Source organism: Pholcus phalangioides, unplaced genomic scaffold (assembly GCF_987345545.1).
Source record: "Pholcus phalangioides strain wild (caught in Gottingen) unplaced genomic scaffold, Ppha-v1.0 ptg000007l_1, whole genome shotgun sequence".
Classification (NCBI taxonomy): domain Eukaryota; kingdom Metazoa; phylum Arthropoda; class Arachnida; order Araneae; family Pholcidae; genus Pholcus; species Pholcus phalangioides.
The window spans coordinates 19,804,870-19,824,141 of NW_028301600.1; the positions used below are offsets into that span (position 1 = coordinate 19,804,870).

Genomic DNA, 19,272 nt, shown 5'->3' on the forward strand with positions numbered 1-19,272 from the left:
GTAATAGCTAATGTTGACCACTTCTTCCCACAAATCTACAGAGAGGCTATTGAAATATACAAGCACAAAAACAGCTATAATAGAAGAGAAGAAACTTTGAAATTGAGCAGATCCTGGACACCAGCTCTCAGAAGAACAAGAACCTTCCCCTTCAAGGTCCAGCAACAGAATGACGACAACAGCCAATCAGGTTCTACCAGCATAACAACTGTTTACAATACGCTGCCAGCCATAGAATCAACTGACCAATCGCAAAACAATAGTGTAGTTCAAGCCACTTATGTGCATGAATACAACCTGAGACTCCGGAAAACTTGACTTTGATCCAGTTTATCAATTCTCCTGATGATGCCAACCACTAGTGTTGGGGAAACGTTGAGAACCAACTCAAACGGACGACGGTCTTCGAACCCGAAAAAACAATTTTTATCAAATGATGGCCGCGAAAACCTTATCAACTATAAACATACACATTGTTTATATTCATTGTTCTCTGGATATTGGGCTAATGCTGTTAAAAGATTTTTTGACATTTTGATCACCTAAGTGGCAAGCATTGTCAAGAAATATCTTACTATGCTTGGTGGGAGCAAAGCTTGTACTTGCACATTCTCCCTGCTTGACTTGCACTGCTTCATTTGGATTGGTTAGCTGAGCAAGAGTTGTTTGATTAACTAATGTCACCATGAGCTCTGGACAGGATGGTGTTTTCCCCCATCTTATTATTGAACTTGAAGAACCAGATGCATCTAGGTTCCTATCACTTATAAAATTTCAAAATTATTATTGGGGACCAAACATTGCAGTTTTTGTTTTTCAATCACTTCCCTGAAAACTAGTGCTACCCACATGTTTTCACCGGATAATACTTGGATAATTGCCAAAGAAAATATCATGATCCTTGGTCAAGGCATGGCAAGACTTTCAACCATGTTAGCCTAATACCCTGAGAGCTATGAATTGTTCATTAAATGATGGCCAGGCAAAACTTGTTTCATCAGCTGACATACTTGTGTTATTGTCATTGAGAAAAAATATCTTTTGCACCAACCATTCAAGTTTCTTATGAAGGCTCACAACTATCAAACTAATGTTTCAACTTTTTTTTTTATTTAGTTAACAATCATAAGATATTTTTTCCCCTATCTCTTTCAGTTGTTAGTATTGCTAACAGCTTGCAGGTGCTTCACCCTGTAAAAGAGTTTATTGTATAATACTTTCATGTCTAACACAAAAAATAACAAAGGCAACTACATAATCACTTTTGGGGGACAGGAGGTAGGAAATACCAATGTTACTAGATACTCTGAAGAACAAAAACTAGTAAGAAGTTAAAAATATACTGCTGATTTTTAACAAGATTTAAAAAGAAGTTTGATAGTATCAAAGTCAAAAAGTTCTGAAAAAATATAATTATATAGAGAAAATATCATATTACATTTATCTTAGTAAAGTTGGAAATTATATCAAAGAGTTTTTAACATTATATTAAAGGCAATTCGAAACAAAATATAAGATATATTATTGCAAAGAGAGTTATTATTGTATCGAGTTTCATTGTAACAAGATTTTACTGTATAACGATGTGACAAAAATTCTGTGATTTTGCTATTTTGATTAAAAAGTACCCCTGGCAGATGTCCTGTGTTGGGTGGTTGTGGATTTTCAGATACATCCACCCTTTAGGGAGGTTCAAAATTTCACCAAGTGATGAGAACCTGTCTGATTATTCAGGTCCGCTAAATGAGAATAGTTTTAGCTTGCAGAGCGATAGACATTGTCTATCACTATAAGAAAGAACATGCACTCTGCTACCATCAATGAAAGATTCATTCAGAGGAAGTAGGGACTGTGTTTGGAGAAAGTACATTTAGGAAAGCATATATACCTCTGTTTTTCTATGAAGAACCCCGATTAATCATGTCTAACGAGACGATTCTTTGATATTTAGGTTATGACATTGCCCTTATGCAAGTATAATTGGTAACAGAGTACAAGAGGACAGTGCTAGACTATAAAGAGCTTTTATCATGGAAGAGTATCTGCAGCAATAATTCAGTGCTAAAAGCTTGTGAAAAGAAACAGATAACCTGAATAACAATCAATTTGAAATTTCAATTGAAAGTCCTTTGCTTTGTCTATGAAGAGAAAATTTCTGAAAAATGTTCATCTTGTCTCCAACCATCAGTATAACGAAGTAATATTAATATAAAGAGAGAGAGAGAGAGCATTGTTTTATTTCATTCAAAGGCACTAAATAAAATAGAGCATTTAACATGTGACAAGTTATTTGTTAGAAGATTTTGCACAAAAAAATTACAATGGAAATAGAAAATGTTTTAAAAATTCTACAATAACTAATTTCTGAAAAATTGTATAGCCAAATACCATGGCTGGACCAATTACCTTGAGGTTTAAATTCTTTGGCCAGAGCAAGTGCTATGTCTTTAAACCATGCATTTTGAGTACTTATAATGTGCCGATGATTAGCAGCATTGGAAAGAGTCATTGCTTTAAGATGAGCAAGAGCAACATCCCTTACATCACAAACAGCAAAATTAGCTTTTGGAACCATTGGCATAGATCTTTCCATCAATTTCTTCACAATCTACAAAATTGTATATTATTAATTAATGTCACACTTTATTACAAAAATTATACTTACTAAGGCTGAAAAAAAGTCATCCTTTATTGTAGATAAAATTACAATAACACTATTACACACTTTCCAATTTATTTTCTACAAAAAGGAATAACTTCCATAGATATACCTCTACACTTGTAGAAATTGTGCTATTTATAACAGGTCCAAGAACAAGGCCAGGATTCACAGCAGACAATTCAAATTTTTTATCCTCTGAAAAGATGTAATCACTCAATGTTACACTCAAAAATGGGGATAAATAAGCTAAACAAATAAAAAAAAGAATAATTAAATGCAAATCAATCAGCCTGACTACAAAAGACAAGTTTTTAATTTGACACCAAAATGCACACATACAAGTGTCATAACAGGTGAATTGCTTAACAAAAAAATAAGAGGTGGGAAAGTTTCACGTTTCTTTTCAACTTTTGCCTCTGAAGATGGTGCCACAGTTGTAGATGGAACATCAGAATTTATTAGATAATTGTCAAACAGCATAGTAAATTCTAGTTTTTCATTGGATGTTAGCTGTGTAAGCACCCATGAAAGGTATGTATGCCTGAATAGAATTATAAGGCCTTTTGCAATATCTTTCTGAATCAAGGTAAAATATAATCCAAAATTTTTTTTTTACAAAAATATTGCTACTGAAATTTAACAATGTATTTCGTAATTTTATAACTAGGCAATGATCTAATATTTTGATACGAAAAAAAATCTAAATTCACATAGTTTTGCTTTAAAAATTCAAGAAAATTATTAAAAATTATAATGTACCAGGAAGTTCTTTGACAAAGTTCCAAGCTTCTCTTTCTGCTAAGGTTTTACTTTTTGAATATGCATCAAGTGAAGCTGCTTCTGTATTAGTCCAATCACCTTCTGTGTAGGTTTTCCCTTCTTCCATTACCATCTCCCCTTAATTATGAGATAGAACATTAATATCTCTAGACAGTGAGAAAAATTAAAGAGAACGTGATGACCAAAAAAAAAAGATTACATGCAAAATATGTACTGAGCCACTGATACATACATTTTCGCTTAACAAGGAAAGTTTTAAATATTTTACACTTTTTTTACTCTAAAACTTTTTTTTCCCATAACTTTAAAAAAAAAAAAAACGAAATGTGCGCAAAATTTTTAGATTGCAGTGGAACACTACTATATTGTAGGTGTCTAGAACTATGGTTTAACCTAGAGCTCCTTACAATACTAGGTGGACTCATCTGCCATCTTTGAACTAAAGTGTGATGTCAGTATTATATTATATATATCACTGTAGCCAATCTCTGTTTCATATCCTGCTTTCATTTCAAATGATTTCCAAGACATCACATTGAACATCTATTTCCAAAAAATTTGATGAATAGTCAAGCTTTGTATTCCGAGCTATAGCCCACTTTGCTTCTCCCCTTCTTGTAAATACAGCTCCGATCTGGTTATTGAAGAAATACCAGGAAAACCTTAAAAAAAGACTATTGCATAAATAAAATTATGTAAATGGGCATTCACTTATTTAAATAAGTCTTGTAATTCTTTCCCTGGTTATTTATATATACAACTCTAGAATCAATCAATCCTAAAATTGTGGGTAGAGAAGGGGGGGGGGCATTCTCACAAACATAAAATCATGTATATTAGTACTTGTCAGAATAGGAAAATACCTGATGCCAAGTAGATAAACTGATCATGGATTTTATTTATCTATGGCATTTATTTATACTGGTGTGGTGTTAAAATCGATGGATAAATGTTTACATTTCTTTATATATATATTTATTTAGTTGATTTTCTGCCATTTTATACATCTGCATTTCTGGAGACATTCGAGCCAGGCAACCACACACAGGTGGACGCTGCTGTTCTTTACTCTCTTCTACATAAAACAATATAGCATCTGCTTTTCTTTCCCCATCAACATCTCGTCATTCTTTTACATGCCTTTTCATCATACACACCTCGAATTCCTGTCTCCGCCGATGACATGTCCTTAACCTTGTGAGGGACCCTTACCCTTGGAAGTCTACACACTCTTTTTAACCAATAGACTGCAGTCCTGCCTTTTTCTTTCCCCTTTTTTTTCTTACAGACAACACTAAGCATTTCTGCTTGTTCTGGGCAGTTTCCTGGCATGTCTCCCACAAAGAGTTCTCAATCATGTAGTGGTAAGAGCTTAAGCTCCTTCAGGAGTTGTAATCCATAAGAGAGGGTAAACCATCTTAATTTATTCTGTGTCATAATCTATGAAAAACAAAGAGTGATTTAGTTATTAAATAGCCAGCCTTAACTGTTGATCACATGTTCTTATGAACCCTCCATGTCTGGTTGGATCTCCTGACGTCTTTTATTATTGCTAGGGCATCCATGAGAACACTACAAAAGGCCTACCATCACTGTGGACTTTCCAAGGTCCAGATCTGCCGATAGCGCATTCAAGAACCTGGGTATGTGAAACCCTCCCCCTCTCTTCACGGCCGCCCCTAGTCAATTCCCAATTAATGTATAAATGGGTTAAAAGTAACTAATTAAAAATCAAATATCAACATAACACTGGCACCAAGTTGCTAAATTTCTGGTATATTATCATGAGAACCTTATCTGCGGAGTTTACAGCTACATTTGTAAATTGGTGTTTGTCTGTAAGCTGGCACCAATAGTATGCTAGCTCTAGCTTTTTCTCTAAGATGATGCCACAATATCTCAAAATGATTAGAATCAGGTACCATCATCAGATATCATAAAACTACCAAAACATTAGAGATTCATAGGCATAGCAAAATTCTTGATGGAAACTGTTTTTCTATCTCTAAACAAAATCTTTTACTGATAGAAAGTATAGAGCAACTGCAATCTGCATCACAATAGTCTATATATAAAATATTTTAATTATGGTTTTTCTGATTTTCAGGTATTTTGATTTATAGAAACTCCAATTTTATGAATGAAAAAAAAAGAAAAAAAAAAAAAAAAAAAGAGTCTTATTAGCATTTGAATCCAGCTCTATATACTGGACATATTTTTCATTTTACACAAGAAAAAATACATCTTTTTGAAAAACCTAACCTTTTTATTGTGTTTAATAACTGTTTTATTTCAAATTTTCAAGAGAATGTCCCGCTAATATTTTAATCAATGTATAAATATATAACTAACCGTGAATAGCAGCGACAGAGGATGTGATTACCACTCGCTTAACAGTTCCAGCTTCAGCACAAGCAGAAAGGATATTTCGGGTGCCATCTACTGCTGGCTTAATCAAGTCATCTTCATTAGAAGGTGGTGTGCTTGGGAATGGAGATGCGGTGTGTATAACATATGTGCAATCTTTAACTGCCCTACATAAAAAATAATTACATTACATAAGCCTTACTATTAGTACATGAAGCTGATCAAGTAAAAATATACAAACACCAAAACTAAATTTTTAAATTTTGAATGTTTTTAAGAGTTACGAAATATATTGTTGATCTGGCTTATATAATCAATTAAGTTTCACCAAAAAAAACCAGGCCCTAAGGCTCAAATTAGGAAAGATACACCTTATATGCAATGTACTATTATTATATGTAGGATTAGATATTTCTAAGATAAATAGCACTAGAAATCTATTGTACCAAGTAATTAATGAAGGGAATAAACTCCAACCCATGGCAAATATTGTATGTAATTGAACAGCCTTTTTTTTAATCACCTTGAATACTAACAAAACTTTTATTGAACACATACATATTTTTATAAAATTCATTCAAATTTCATTTTTGCAAAAATAAATTTTAGACCAAAATCAATTATTACCTTAAGTTAAACATGCATATAAATTAGTTACATAAGAACTCTTACATTAATTGAGAGCACTAATAAAGACACACCGGAAGCTTGATAAGTGAGTTCTTGCTGCAAAAAACGAAGTGTCTATTGGAAGTTTGGAGCTTTGCACTGCTCTGCTTCCCAGAACAGAACATTCTCGAGCAAAGTGACATGATTTAAATAAAGGATATAACACAAAGGTTGTTGGCGATCTCCATAATAGCTAGATGCTGATGAGGCCCCAAAAATACATGCTGAAACCAACTCTTCATATCAACAAGGAAGTGGTGACTGTTTGGTGTGATGTGTAACTGGTAGTATTGTCACCACAGAGAGCAACAGACCTCACAAAGGTACAAGTATTCAATCATTACACTTCACTTACAATTTGAAATATAGATGGCAGAACCAATTGTCTTAGGTACACACACAATTCAGGCAGAACTCTCATTAATGGTGATAAACTTTGGTTGTGCTTGGTTTAGAAGCTGGTATTATTTCCTACTTTTTCTTGAGATCAGATGAGAGTATTAATGCACAGAAATACTGTACTCAGCTAGGTGAATTATATTTAAATTTTTGAATTAAGTTTAGATCAGTCAATAGAAATGTTTTACTATTTCTTAATAAAGTGGGACCATGCGTGTGTGTCAAAAACAACCATAAAAAAATTATGCAGTTTGCAATAGGACTCTTTCCAACAATAATCTCAAGAGTACTCACCAACAAATTAATTAATTTTTAAGCATTTGAACTATTTTTGGCAAAGACAAGGTTAAGCAACAAACAGGACCTGTTTCTTGAATGGGCAAACGATGCACATGCCCAGGGCCTACAAATTTTCAAGGCACCAAATTTGACTGCTTTCTGTATTTTAGGCATACACACAGCCCAAGTGATCTCCCTCCCTCTACATACGCCTTTGCCTAAAAGAGTATCATATATAAAATGGGTCACCAAAAATTCATATTTGCCTAGGGCCCGAACTTATGAAGAACAGGCCCTTGATAATGAAATCGCCATGCAAAATGCCTTTGCTTATTTTTTCAGGCCAAAACATCACATCAAACATCTATGAAAAAAATTGGCATAAATGTACTGATATCTTCATGAGACACAGTTCATTGCACTATTTTGAATGATAAAAGTTACTGCTTCGCTATTAAATATGGCATTTCATGCATAAAAATCTAATACATATATAAGGTAAGCCAAAAATGACATTTTAACAGTTATATACATTCAACCAATTAACATAATAGTTTGCAGTAAAATGTTTTTCATGGTCAAGAATTTCATAAACAAAATAGTTTAAAACTTTTGCTGCTGTTTAAATACTTAATGGCACCTATGAAATATTTAAAAAAAATTTATTGGTATCCTACTGGTCTGTTCTTGAGACAACCACTAATTAGCAATGAAGAAAATCAGACAGGGAATGACAATTCCTATGTGGTGGTGATCACCTGCAATCGCTTAGGCGGAAAGTATTTCGTAGCCACTTATCAAACACAGAATAACTAATGGAGTCAACATGAGTCCTCCAGATCTATCTAGGCATCAGCGTGAAATCAGGTTGGACAATCTTTAGGAGACATTCTTGGGAAATCAATCATTTATTCCCCACAGGTACATCTTACAAGGAAAGGGTCATAAGGTGCAGGGGCGTAGCCAGAAATTTTGTTCAGGGGGGTGGGGGGGCAAGAAACTGATAGAACAATAGATTTGGCCATCTTTTTCCCTTTTTTCTGTCTTTTTCTCACATTTCGAGGGGGATCAGACCCCCAAGTCCCCCCCCCCCCGCTACGCCCTTGACAAGGTGTCATCCTTAAAAAATTATGAATTTGATCTTTTTTATCACACCACAGTCATTGTCTGCACACGAGGGCCAATTAGACTGGGACCTACAATTTATTGTCAATTCCAAACACACACAGCAGCTCCTTTTTATACTTACTGAGAGGTTAGTGCGCTAACCCCTCAGTGTGGGATGCCCTGCTGAAGCAATCTTTTTCTGTGGTCATGTCGCTGTTTCCGATGTACCCCTGCATCAGGAAAGTTTCTGAAAAGGACTAACTGGGTATCAAACTGTCACCTCTAAACATCCTTTGGTACTTAAGGCGAGTATCTTATAGACCTGGGCTACCACACCCAAAAATTGTTTTTTTCCAAAAATTATGAAAAAATTTAAGTACATTCATCTCACCCGGAAACACAAAAAAAATTAGCAACGGAATGCAATTATTGAAGCCAGAAAAATGTTATTAAAAATAACAGTGAACTACTCATTGCCTCTTGCGCTTCTTGGTGGTGGTGGTGTCTCCACAAAAACTTCTTTTCACTTTCTTTTCTCCAGCTTCTCTGCTCTAGAAACTAGTTATTTCTCTTTTTTTCCTCTTTCTTCATCTGTGCTGCACTTCATCATGTGTTTGAACAATGTCACTCAAACACTCCAGGGTTGCAGGATTTTTAATTCATTCTTGGCCTCTTATTGGTGTTCAAAATATTTACTTTTTTTCAATAACCCATAATAATTTCACTTTTTATATTTTTGTGCATAGTTAAATGAATAGAATCAGTGGTAATTTTTCAAAAATTTTTTGAAGATGTCACCTTGGGATCCTTTCCTTGTGAATCAATTCATGAATACTGAAACAATGTTACAATAAAAGGATCAGTTTCATTTCAATAATAAAAGTCCAGACCTGAAGAGAGACAGAGTTAAACATACTAGTTAAACGTAAATCGAGAAACCTCTTTACAGCCAATGGCCAATTAGGCTTTGCTGCATGTCAAACAGGAGACAAGTGGAGTGGGATGAAATATGCAATGCATCTCTCTCAGCAAACAGTATTTATACACGATGAAATATAGTTTTTACTCATATGTTCCACGAGATCCTTCCACCTCAAACAAACATATATTACATCACTGTTGGCAATTTACATATACAAATGGAAAAACAATTCAAGTTATATTTCACAATGGCAACACCAAAAATAACAATATAAAGGGAACTGGCTAGGTTTCCCCCAACATGTTAACAAGGCCTATTGTATGTGTGTGATGAATAGAATAATATTTTATTGGCACCAACGGAAGTAGTCTACGGGCCTCCACTAGCAAAACAAGGTATTTATATTAACATTTCAAAAACATAAGTAATACTGATCGGCCATCATCTTCAATCATGCAACCAATCCAATTATTATCAACCAAGCATCAATTATTATCTCAATAACCAACCAATACCAATTTGTTCTCAAAAAACTTTCTTGGCCATGAAAAGAATTTTAATGCAAACTCGCCCTCTCATATGACAATCAGTTACTACTGTATATTCATTTTTTTAATTTGTAAAGGACTTTTGGCCTACCGTGTATAATAAGTAGCTTCTATATTATCCAAGCATATACAACAGCTGGTGTATTTATTTCTCAATCTATATTTTACATACATTTCTAAAAAATGAACTAAAAACATTTTTAAAAAGAAGCCATCAAATATAATCTGAATGGCAAATGGTGAGAAAAATATGATTAAACCCATTTTAAATTTTGCATAGAATGTATTTTTAAAAAACAACCGATTCAAATGATAAAATATTTTAAACATTAAGAACAATACATTCTAAATGACATGACTGAACAGAAGCAAAACATACTCTTTCCATGAATCTTCTTTTAGAAGATCAGCTTCAACAAGTTCCAGAGGATAACGTGCATCTGGACATAATTCTTTCAGAGGTTTCACCTTAGATTCATTTTCCAAACTTCGAACTGTTCCACGTACTCTGTAGCCTTCTTCTAGCAACAACTTGACAATGTGCGAGGCAATATAACCTGATGCTCCAGTAACCAGTACCACTAAAAAGATTTGAAAATAAATGTAACCAAAGTGAAAATTAAAATGCAAAAAAATAATATTCTGAATGTGAAACAATCATTGAATATGTGTTGGAGTAAATTAATAGTATTTACTCTTAAAACTGTTTGACCTATATTGCAGTGTGTAATCATGAGAATTAGTTTTAAACACTTGCATGAAACATTTAAACTAAGTTTTGATTTTAACTTCAGTTCACAAAGACCTGTAAGATCATACTGCATCCATAAGAATGTAATGAGAATAAGAAATGTTAAAATGTTTTTTAGCAGGGGCATAGCCTTGGGAAGTGAAAGCAGGAGCAATTATTGCTTTCCTAATCAGAATTTTGGCATTTGGCACCTATTCTCTTAAAAAAATGGGATACCAGCTAGCATTTAAAAAAATCTATTCGCAGGGAGCAGGCAGACCTACAACATGATACTAATAGAACATGAAATTTAAAGATGTATTACCTTTACTTCAAAATATGGAAGACAGATGACCCCAGAAAGAACACCACAAAACAAGCACACAATTCTGACAACATGAATATGTTCCAGCATTCACCAATTCATTAGAAATTTCATAGAGGAATGTGTTTGAGGTGCACGTACAATTAAGTGGTAGTAGACTCTAGGCTTTACAAATTTTTCTACACACTTACTCGCTCTACATGAATTTTCTTGACTGTCCATTCAAAAACATCCTTCTCAAAACCTTATCTAGCATCAGAAAGACCCTCATGATGCCCGATTGGGTGTTTCACTTTTAAGCCACAAATGCCAGCTGTCCTCCCATTTAAAAAGTTTCTCCACAGAGAGCCAAAAGCAAAACAACCAACACAAACTATTTTGGTTGAATCACTGTACTTCATATATCTGCACTTTTGCTTCATATTTGGAAGATAGATGGCATCACTTTGAACACAACACACACCTCAGATACTTTTAAATACCTTCCACACACATATAGGCTACATACAACGGTCTGTAACAGCCCTTTTTAAGCTGTTGGTAAAGTCTGACTTGTATCTGGCATCAAATCATTCTAATTACGTATGCACTTGAGAGCTTCCTGACATGCATAAATTTGTTAAGGTTGCTGTACCTGTGCACCATGAGCAGAGATACGGGGGGCATGGTATCAGTGTCAAAGGTGAAGTCGACTGAGCTAATGTATATAAGAATTGACAACATCGTGCCCCCCTCCCCAGACTTCCAAGTTGATCTCTGCCTATGCTGTGCAGGTAATCTTGAATGTATGCAAGGGCCATCCGATACACCTGGGCAGTTTTTTGTTAACTAAACAGGAGACCTGACTAGATTGGTTTCTTCATTTGACATATCTGTTTAGGCATACCTCTGCAGATAAACCTGAATATGTGTAGCTGGCTTCAGGTTTTCCGCTGGAGAATGTTTGCATAGATACATGTGCAGTCTAATAGTATCTCAGCTAAAAATAAATTTAAATAAACATCAAAAAGGTCAAACAGTTCTCAGAAAAGGTCTCTTCGTGATCTCCTGAAGTCATTCTTCCGCTTTTCCATGGCTTAGTTCGTCCTGGACTAGAGTATGCTGTAAGGTTTTGGAGACCATACCTACAGAGGGACACAGTCTTGGTTGAAGGGATGCAGAGAAGAGCTACGCGTGAAGTTCCCAGTTGGCTCGGCCAATGCCCAAAAATTTGGGCTTTGCCTAGCCCCTATATGTCGATTCCTATGCATCCCTATATATGGATCACTAAGATATCAATATTCCGATTCCTTTGATCATTAAGGTTGCCATAGCTAACCATAATAATTATGCTTAGCAATGACTTTATAAATAGTCATAATTATCACAAAAAATACGGCAACGTGGCGATGACCCCGAATCATAAGGGTTGATATATAGGGAGTGGCGAAAGTCTGAATTTCGGACATTGGCTGGGTCAACTGGGCTGGCCACTTTCGGGCTTTGGCATTAACATATATAACAAAAACAAAAAAAAATGTTTTACACAATAACTATTTTTTGAAAAAAAGTAACATTTTGAAATCTATAAAACAATTTTCAAAGGACCAGAGAAAATTGTTAAATGGATTCATTGTTATAGATAAAATATGATTTAACCTTTTAACAATCAGGGATGAGAGATTTTATACAATAGATATTATACGCAAATGGAAGAAATTCATTCCAACCTTTTTCTTTTTTTATTTCTTTTCGCATGGAAACTTCATTGTAACCCTATGAACACAAGTCTTTCTTCTCCATTTTTTCTATCTGAATGTGTTTAGTATCCCCCCCCCCATACAATAATGCATCTTTTTACAATCCTATATACGAGTGAGAAAGAGCATGTAGGGGAGGGTGAGAAATAAATATACTAAATAAATTTTACTTTCTTCAATTCCTAACATGCAAACAAGAAAACCAGTGTTTTGAGATTTATCTCACATACTTCAAATATAGATCATCCAAATTTGTTGCCAAAAGCCTGTATGTGAAAGGGTTAACCTAGGCTATATTATGTCCATGTGAGAGTACTATTTTCATATGAAAAATGATCAGCACATGAAAATTTCACTGTATACAATCAGGAGTCTATCTAGAAATTCAGGTCCGTTATTTTTGACCTGTCACAAAATTTTGAATCTCAAAAAGGGTCCCTTCACAAAATACGAAAATTAAAAAAACTTAATTTTTAATTTAATTTCTTTCCTACAAAATTAACTAAATTGTTTTGCTTCCCACAAAATTATGAATCATTTTCACAAAAATGGGACCCTATGAAAAATGTCTGGACAGACCCCCCCTCCCCAATGGTAAAGGCAAATGGCTCTTACGTGTGAAAATTACTAGGGGCAAAAATTTAAACAGCGTTGTGCACATGCATCATCAGTCAAAAACAGATTGAGGAGGACTCCCACAACTGGGACATTTGGCAGGCTCCCAGATCCGGATTTTCCCACAATGGACCTTTTTAATAATTTTATAGTGTGAAACAAAAATACTAAGATTGATCCTGGGCCATGACTTTTATTTCTCAATTCCAACTCTCATAAAAAAAAAAGAGCAATTTTTTGGACAATTTCGGATTTGAAACATACAGCTGCGATGAAAGTTCGATACTTTTTCTAATTAATTAATTATTTCAAACATTCATTGTATTCGTGTACTTCATTATTGCAATTACACCTTGAGAAAATTTGTGAGCAGACATGCGTGCGTGTATACACATATACAATATTCGTCCGAACTCCCACGTGCCGTTCCGCCAGCTTTATCGACACTCAGACAGAAAGGAGCCGTACAATGCGGTATTTGGGTGTGTCTGAGAATCGCCTGGAAACGCTCTGCGCACAAACGGCCACGCGCCGGGAAGTGGAACAAACTACAGTATTTAGTATAGTATCTTCGGCAAAAAGAAATAAATACACATCACGCAAATGCTTTCTCGTTAGGATGGAGTGCACCATTGAAACCAAACACACAAAACGGGCAAATGTAGGTTATTCATTTCTTTTCCATCAATGCGCTGGAAATTATTACAACCGAATCCTGTGATATATGCCGTTGCTTTCCGATGAGGTAAAAATACAAAAAGGATGCATAAAAGATTATTTTTAAAGCTTTCGTATATCATCTTTTTGTCACGCTACGATCGTTTTATGAGCATGACCGGTTATGTATTTCCATGCGTCTCGTCGGGATTCACATCCAGACCTGTCGAAAGTGGTGTTGGTGGCGTTAATTACGCGGTAACTGTTGAATCAATTCATAAAATAGATATAATCAAATTTTTCCGAGATTACACACATTTAGATTCCAATATATTTACTGAATTCCGTTTGATCCTTCAAAATGTTTTTTTAAGCATAATTTCATACATAAATATAATTTCTTCAAATTAACGACATGAAAAATATTCATGTTATCCAGAATTTGTGAAAAAAACGTTATTTTGCGAACGTTTTTCTCATTCCAATTATAGTGAAGCAAACATTTTATTCACCTAGCAACTAAAAAAAGTACGACATGGTCCAAATTTTTAAGATTAAATTTCGTCATCGCATTAACATGAGCTATATTTTAGACAAGAATTTTCGTAATTACCAAGTTTAAAATTTAAGTTTGTTGAAACATAATGTTCCGTTCATTTTTTTGCACATTAAGGATGGTTGAGACTGCAAGTTACAAATGGTTCGGAATATAATTATTCATCGAAGCCTTTTTTTACCACGTTAACTGATGGGGTTTATTTGGCCCACCAGTGAAGAAAAAATGTTCACTCGTGGGCTATATGACCTATTGTTTTCTGTCAATGGTTATGACTCCCGCCACACTGTTGGATGCCCTTTCTTCAAAGTGGCCCACCGGCTTGAATTTTCTTACAAAATTTCTTGTGTGTGTGTATTTAGCTTATTTAAGTTCTAAAAACTTATCGGGTTTTTAACCAGAAGAACCAAACTATATATATATTTTTATTTATTTATTTATCACACAACTCAGTAGGCAGATTGCACTATTGCATATTAATTTAAAGAAAGCGTATAGCCTAAAATATTAGGCTTTCGTGGCGATGAGCAAGTGAGGTGAAGCCAACGACGAAAGTCTATATATATGTAGCATACTACACATGTACAGTAAAACCTCCTCTAACGGTAACGGCCACATCCAAACAACGGTCACATTTTGTTGGAGCCGAACGCGTCCCATAGACTTAACATTACAGGTAACCTCCGAACGATTTCTGAACAACGGCCACTTTGGACATGAAGTCAGAAAAAAAAATACGCATATGGCTATGAAAAAAATAATTTTCAAGGCAGTAGAGGAGAAAAAGAGCCACTTAAGTGATCTATTTGTTATGCCCCACGGGGTCAATGGCTCATATCCTACAGCAGGGCCCCTAGTCTGGGATCTTTCGGGGTCCCGGATAGAATTTTCACGGGCCCTTTTTTGGAATTTATAGTGTGAAAAGACAAAAAGTAGTGAGAATTTTCCCCGGCCCAGGGCTGGAGCCCTGTTAGCACCACCCTTGGAGGCATGCGCGGGCCACTTAAGCGATCCGGAACGCGGCCAATCTTACTAAAGTGATCTCTAAATGTGCTGCGGGTCGCTGATGTGATCTGAGAATGTGCCACTTGGCTCATTCTTACAAAATTAGATTAAATTTACAGATGGCTCCGTGAGTCATGGGTAAAGCATATATATATATATATATATGGTCTAGTTCAGTGGTTCTCAACCGGTGCTCCGGCCGCTCGAGAGAAATAAAAAACAGTAAATTTGAAAAAAATTAATATTTTTAAATAATAAAAATAAATCAATCTGATGAATAAATAAAAAATGAGCCTACGGGGTTCTACCATACAAATTATAGACCACAAAGGGCTCCGCGAGCCAAAAAAGGTTAAGAACAGCTGGTCTAGTTTTGGTGGAACTTTTTATTCCATCGCCCCCTTCTTCAGAAATTTTTTCTCATCGCTCCCCACTCAAGTGAACCCATAGGATTCTATGTTAAATCTAACTTCTATCGGCTCCGTGCACCATTCCATCGCCCACCAGGAGGCGATATTGCCCACTTTGGGAAACACTGTTCTAGTTGATCATGGGTGGGAATAAATAACAATTCGGGGGTTGCTGGTACACCGTCTTTTGGTCCATATCAGTTTTGCTCATCAAGTCGTTTCTGTTGTGTAAGCTACCTTAGCACTGCAAACCTAAATTTTATGAATTCAACGAATGCCAAAATAACGTTATACTGCAGATCGATTAACAGAGCTACAAATAAATGCTTGGTCAGTCGGGGCAAACACACATTTTGGCGCCGCCTTGCAATATTGAAGGAGAATTTAAAGGGTGAAATTCGCGGCCCCCTCTCCGTGGTCCGGCGCCTGATCAGATCCCCCTGATTCTTTCTAGTTGCGGCCCTCAATCAATTATTATAATATTAAAGTGTCAATATAATCATAGATTCTAATACAATCAGAAACACTGTGATTTGTCATCATATAATCTAGCTTCACCGATCTGTCATCCATTTTCCAAAACTATGAATTCAAAATTGATCACTCTGGACTAGCATTTGATTTTTATTTAATCACACTATACTTCAAAACCATTAATGTCAGTAAATTGCAATATAGTGATATGGCCAGAGTTGATGTAATGGATGGTGTTCTCCAAATTTTTTCTGAATTTGCTAATAATTGCTTAGAAAATGGGATTTTTCCATACTCACTCAAAAATGTAATAACCCCTATCTATAAAACAGGCGATAATAATGATTTAAATAATTACAGACCGGTGACGGTCCTTAGCACTGCTATCAAAATCCTGGAGACCATCATCAGGGACAGACTTTTCTCTTTTTAAACGCCAATCAATTTTTCTCAAATAAGCAACACGATAATAAATCACACAAATAAGCAAACACACGGAATTAGAGGAAACGCATATAATCCTTTCAAAAATCTTACTTTACTAATAGAACTCAGTCAAATGTGGGAAAAGTGAGTAGTCCAATAACCAAAAGGGGCATTCCTCAGGGAACTCTGGGACCTCTAATTTTCACAATATTTATCAATGACTTTTGTAACCTCAGTTTAAATGGCAAAATAATCACATTCGCCGATGACACAGTACTTTTATATTCATCAACAGACCGCCACTTACTGTCTAACCCAATCATGATTTAATTAGAGTTCGTGAATGGTTTTTGGCAAATGACCTTCAAAATTAACACATCTAAAACAAAATATATGAATTTCTCTCTGCAGGATAATACGGAGATTCTAACTACCACCTCGTTTTCCATAACTGCCTTCCCAACTCACTATACCTGCTCACCATTAGTGCAAACATCCACCATCAAATATCTCGGTGTCTAAATTGACAAAAATTTTAAATGGAAATCACAAGTGAAGTATATTTAGTCAAAACGTTTCAGTCTCTACAAATTTTATCACAACAAAGACAAAATAAACCTTTCTTTCCTACTATCATTTTACTATTCGTTTTTTCACTCACATTTATTGTATGGCCTCGCTATCTGGGGCAGTGATTAGTACGATTCACCCTACTGCGCAAATACAAAAGAGAATAATTAGATCTATTACTAGAGATTACACAACCCCTACACATGAACTTTTTCATCATTTAAATATACTTCTACTGAGATATTTGTTCTTTTATAAATCTATAATTCTCCTTGAAAAAAAAAATCAGATTTGCCTACCTTTAAATACATCGAGATCATTAACCAGGTTCAGTAATACCCTACAAATTCCTCTGTGATACATAAAACCGTAAAGAAAAACAATTTGACTTCTCATTTCAAAATTTTATAACCATCTCTCTCTCTCAAACAACGTCCTCAGTTCTATATCTTTTCCTCTGTTAAAAGGAAGAGAAGGCTCAACAATTACCTATTTACCATAAACAACATCGAAGGCCATTTTGGAAATCCCAGTATTTAGATATGTGTGCGCATATATATACGTATATACACACAATTTTTGAGCTCTATATAGATAATATATTTACGATAATTCATACATTTATATTCCCTCCGGTCATCCTACCTAATAAAATATTATTTTTATTGTTTTTCCTAATCATGATTACACACTAATTTCATTGCATACACCAGATTCACTAATAAATATCAATATCTGCAAATCATGACATTATATATATATATCAACCTATTTGTTTATATATATTACCTACTGTTTTCGTCCCCCTTTCTTTGTTTCTGTGTTTACAATTCTTTTTTTCTCTCGTTGGCTTTTAATTTGAATGGATGTATAATACATAAATTATATATGTGATTCAACTATTGAAAATGACTACCCTTATGAAATTTGTGTGTCCACCAGTATGGATCCTATAGGATCCCTTGATGGATTTTTTTTTTTATTTATGTTTTGTAACAATAATAATGACAATAAAATTGAAAAAAAATCAACTATATAATTATCGTAATCAATTACAGAACGGATTATCATTTTGCATATTACATAAATCGAAATTTTTTTTTTTGCCAGAAATAAAACGGCTACACTTTCACGGTCCCGTTAGTGGTCGTTGTTTTATTTTACTGTATGTAAATAAGGCTTCGACTTCGTATCACTTGACTACTGCCTCCTAAAGATGCTCGTCACTCGTATAAGCGAAATGTTGAGTTTTACCTCTTATTCACGATAGCCAAACAGTCCGAAATCTTTCCATCGCAGTGCAAAGTGTATAGTGTTTGTTCTGTAAACATTTTTCTCACAGTAAAACACGTGCGCAGTGGTTTGAAGAAAAAAAAAATACGGGCGCCATAACGATTGATCATTTTTAGAAATAAAAATGAGATGAATATTGGAGACAGAAAAGCTTCCTTTACTGCTTCTCTCATGAACTTTTTGGCAGATGATCAAATCGAACATTTTTCGCATTTTAAGGAATCGCAGCAGGACCGCAACTAGATGCTTCGTCAGCCAGGGCAAGCACGCATTTTGGTGCTCCCTTGTAATGTTGAAGGAGGAATAACGCTGTGAAATTCACGCCCCCCCCCCTCTGGTCCTGAGCCAACACCCCCTATAGATAAGTCTTATCTATAGGGGTGTTGCCTGAGCCCGGGAAACTAGACCTGCCTGCTCCTTCCGAGTTGCGGCCCTGAATCACAGTGGAGGAAAAAAAATCAACACAATGATGAAAGACAGTGATCTAAGACATCGTAGCGTTTTAGGGTTTTTTACAAATAAAAATACGTGGTATTCATCAAGTGTATAAACATTTGCATTATGCCCGATATTATGAATTTTGCATTCTTAATACGTCTCCTAATGAAAGAGCTGTCCATCCTGGAACAGAGGGTGAGAGATGGTACGAGCCGGCCTAAACGAAAAGGTTCTTGATAGAAGCGATACGAAACATTGATCATTCTGTAATTCAATTGTAATGTTACAATCGGAAGAAATA

At 35.0% G+C, this 19,272-nt stretch overlaps 1 protein-coding gene across 1 annotated transcript in view; it reads right to left on the bottom strand.

Annotated features, from left to right (window-relative positions):
* The window catches only part of LOC149085033 (uncharacterized), a 50,281-nt gene that overhangs the window by 16,869 nt on the left and 14,140 nt on the right, over positions 1–19,272 (bottom strand). Inside the window, exons 2-6 of the mRNA XM_089232795.1 lie at positions 10,113–10,314; positions 5,795–5,976; positions 3,422–3,559; positions 2,772–2,857; positions 2,407–2,608 (exon numbers count right to left, since the gene is read on the bottom strand). Coding sequence (XP_089088921.1) covers positions 2,407–2,608; positions 2,772–2,857; positions 3,422–3,559; positions 5,795–5,976; positions 10,113–10,314 — 810 coding nt within the window. The remainder of the gene's footprint in view (positions 1–2,406; positions 2,609–2,771; positions 2,858–3,421; positions 3,560–5,794; positions 5,977–10,112; positions 10,315–19,272) is intronic.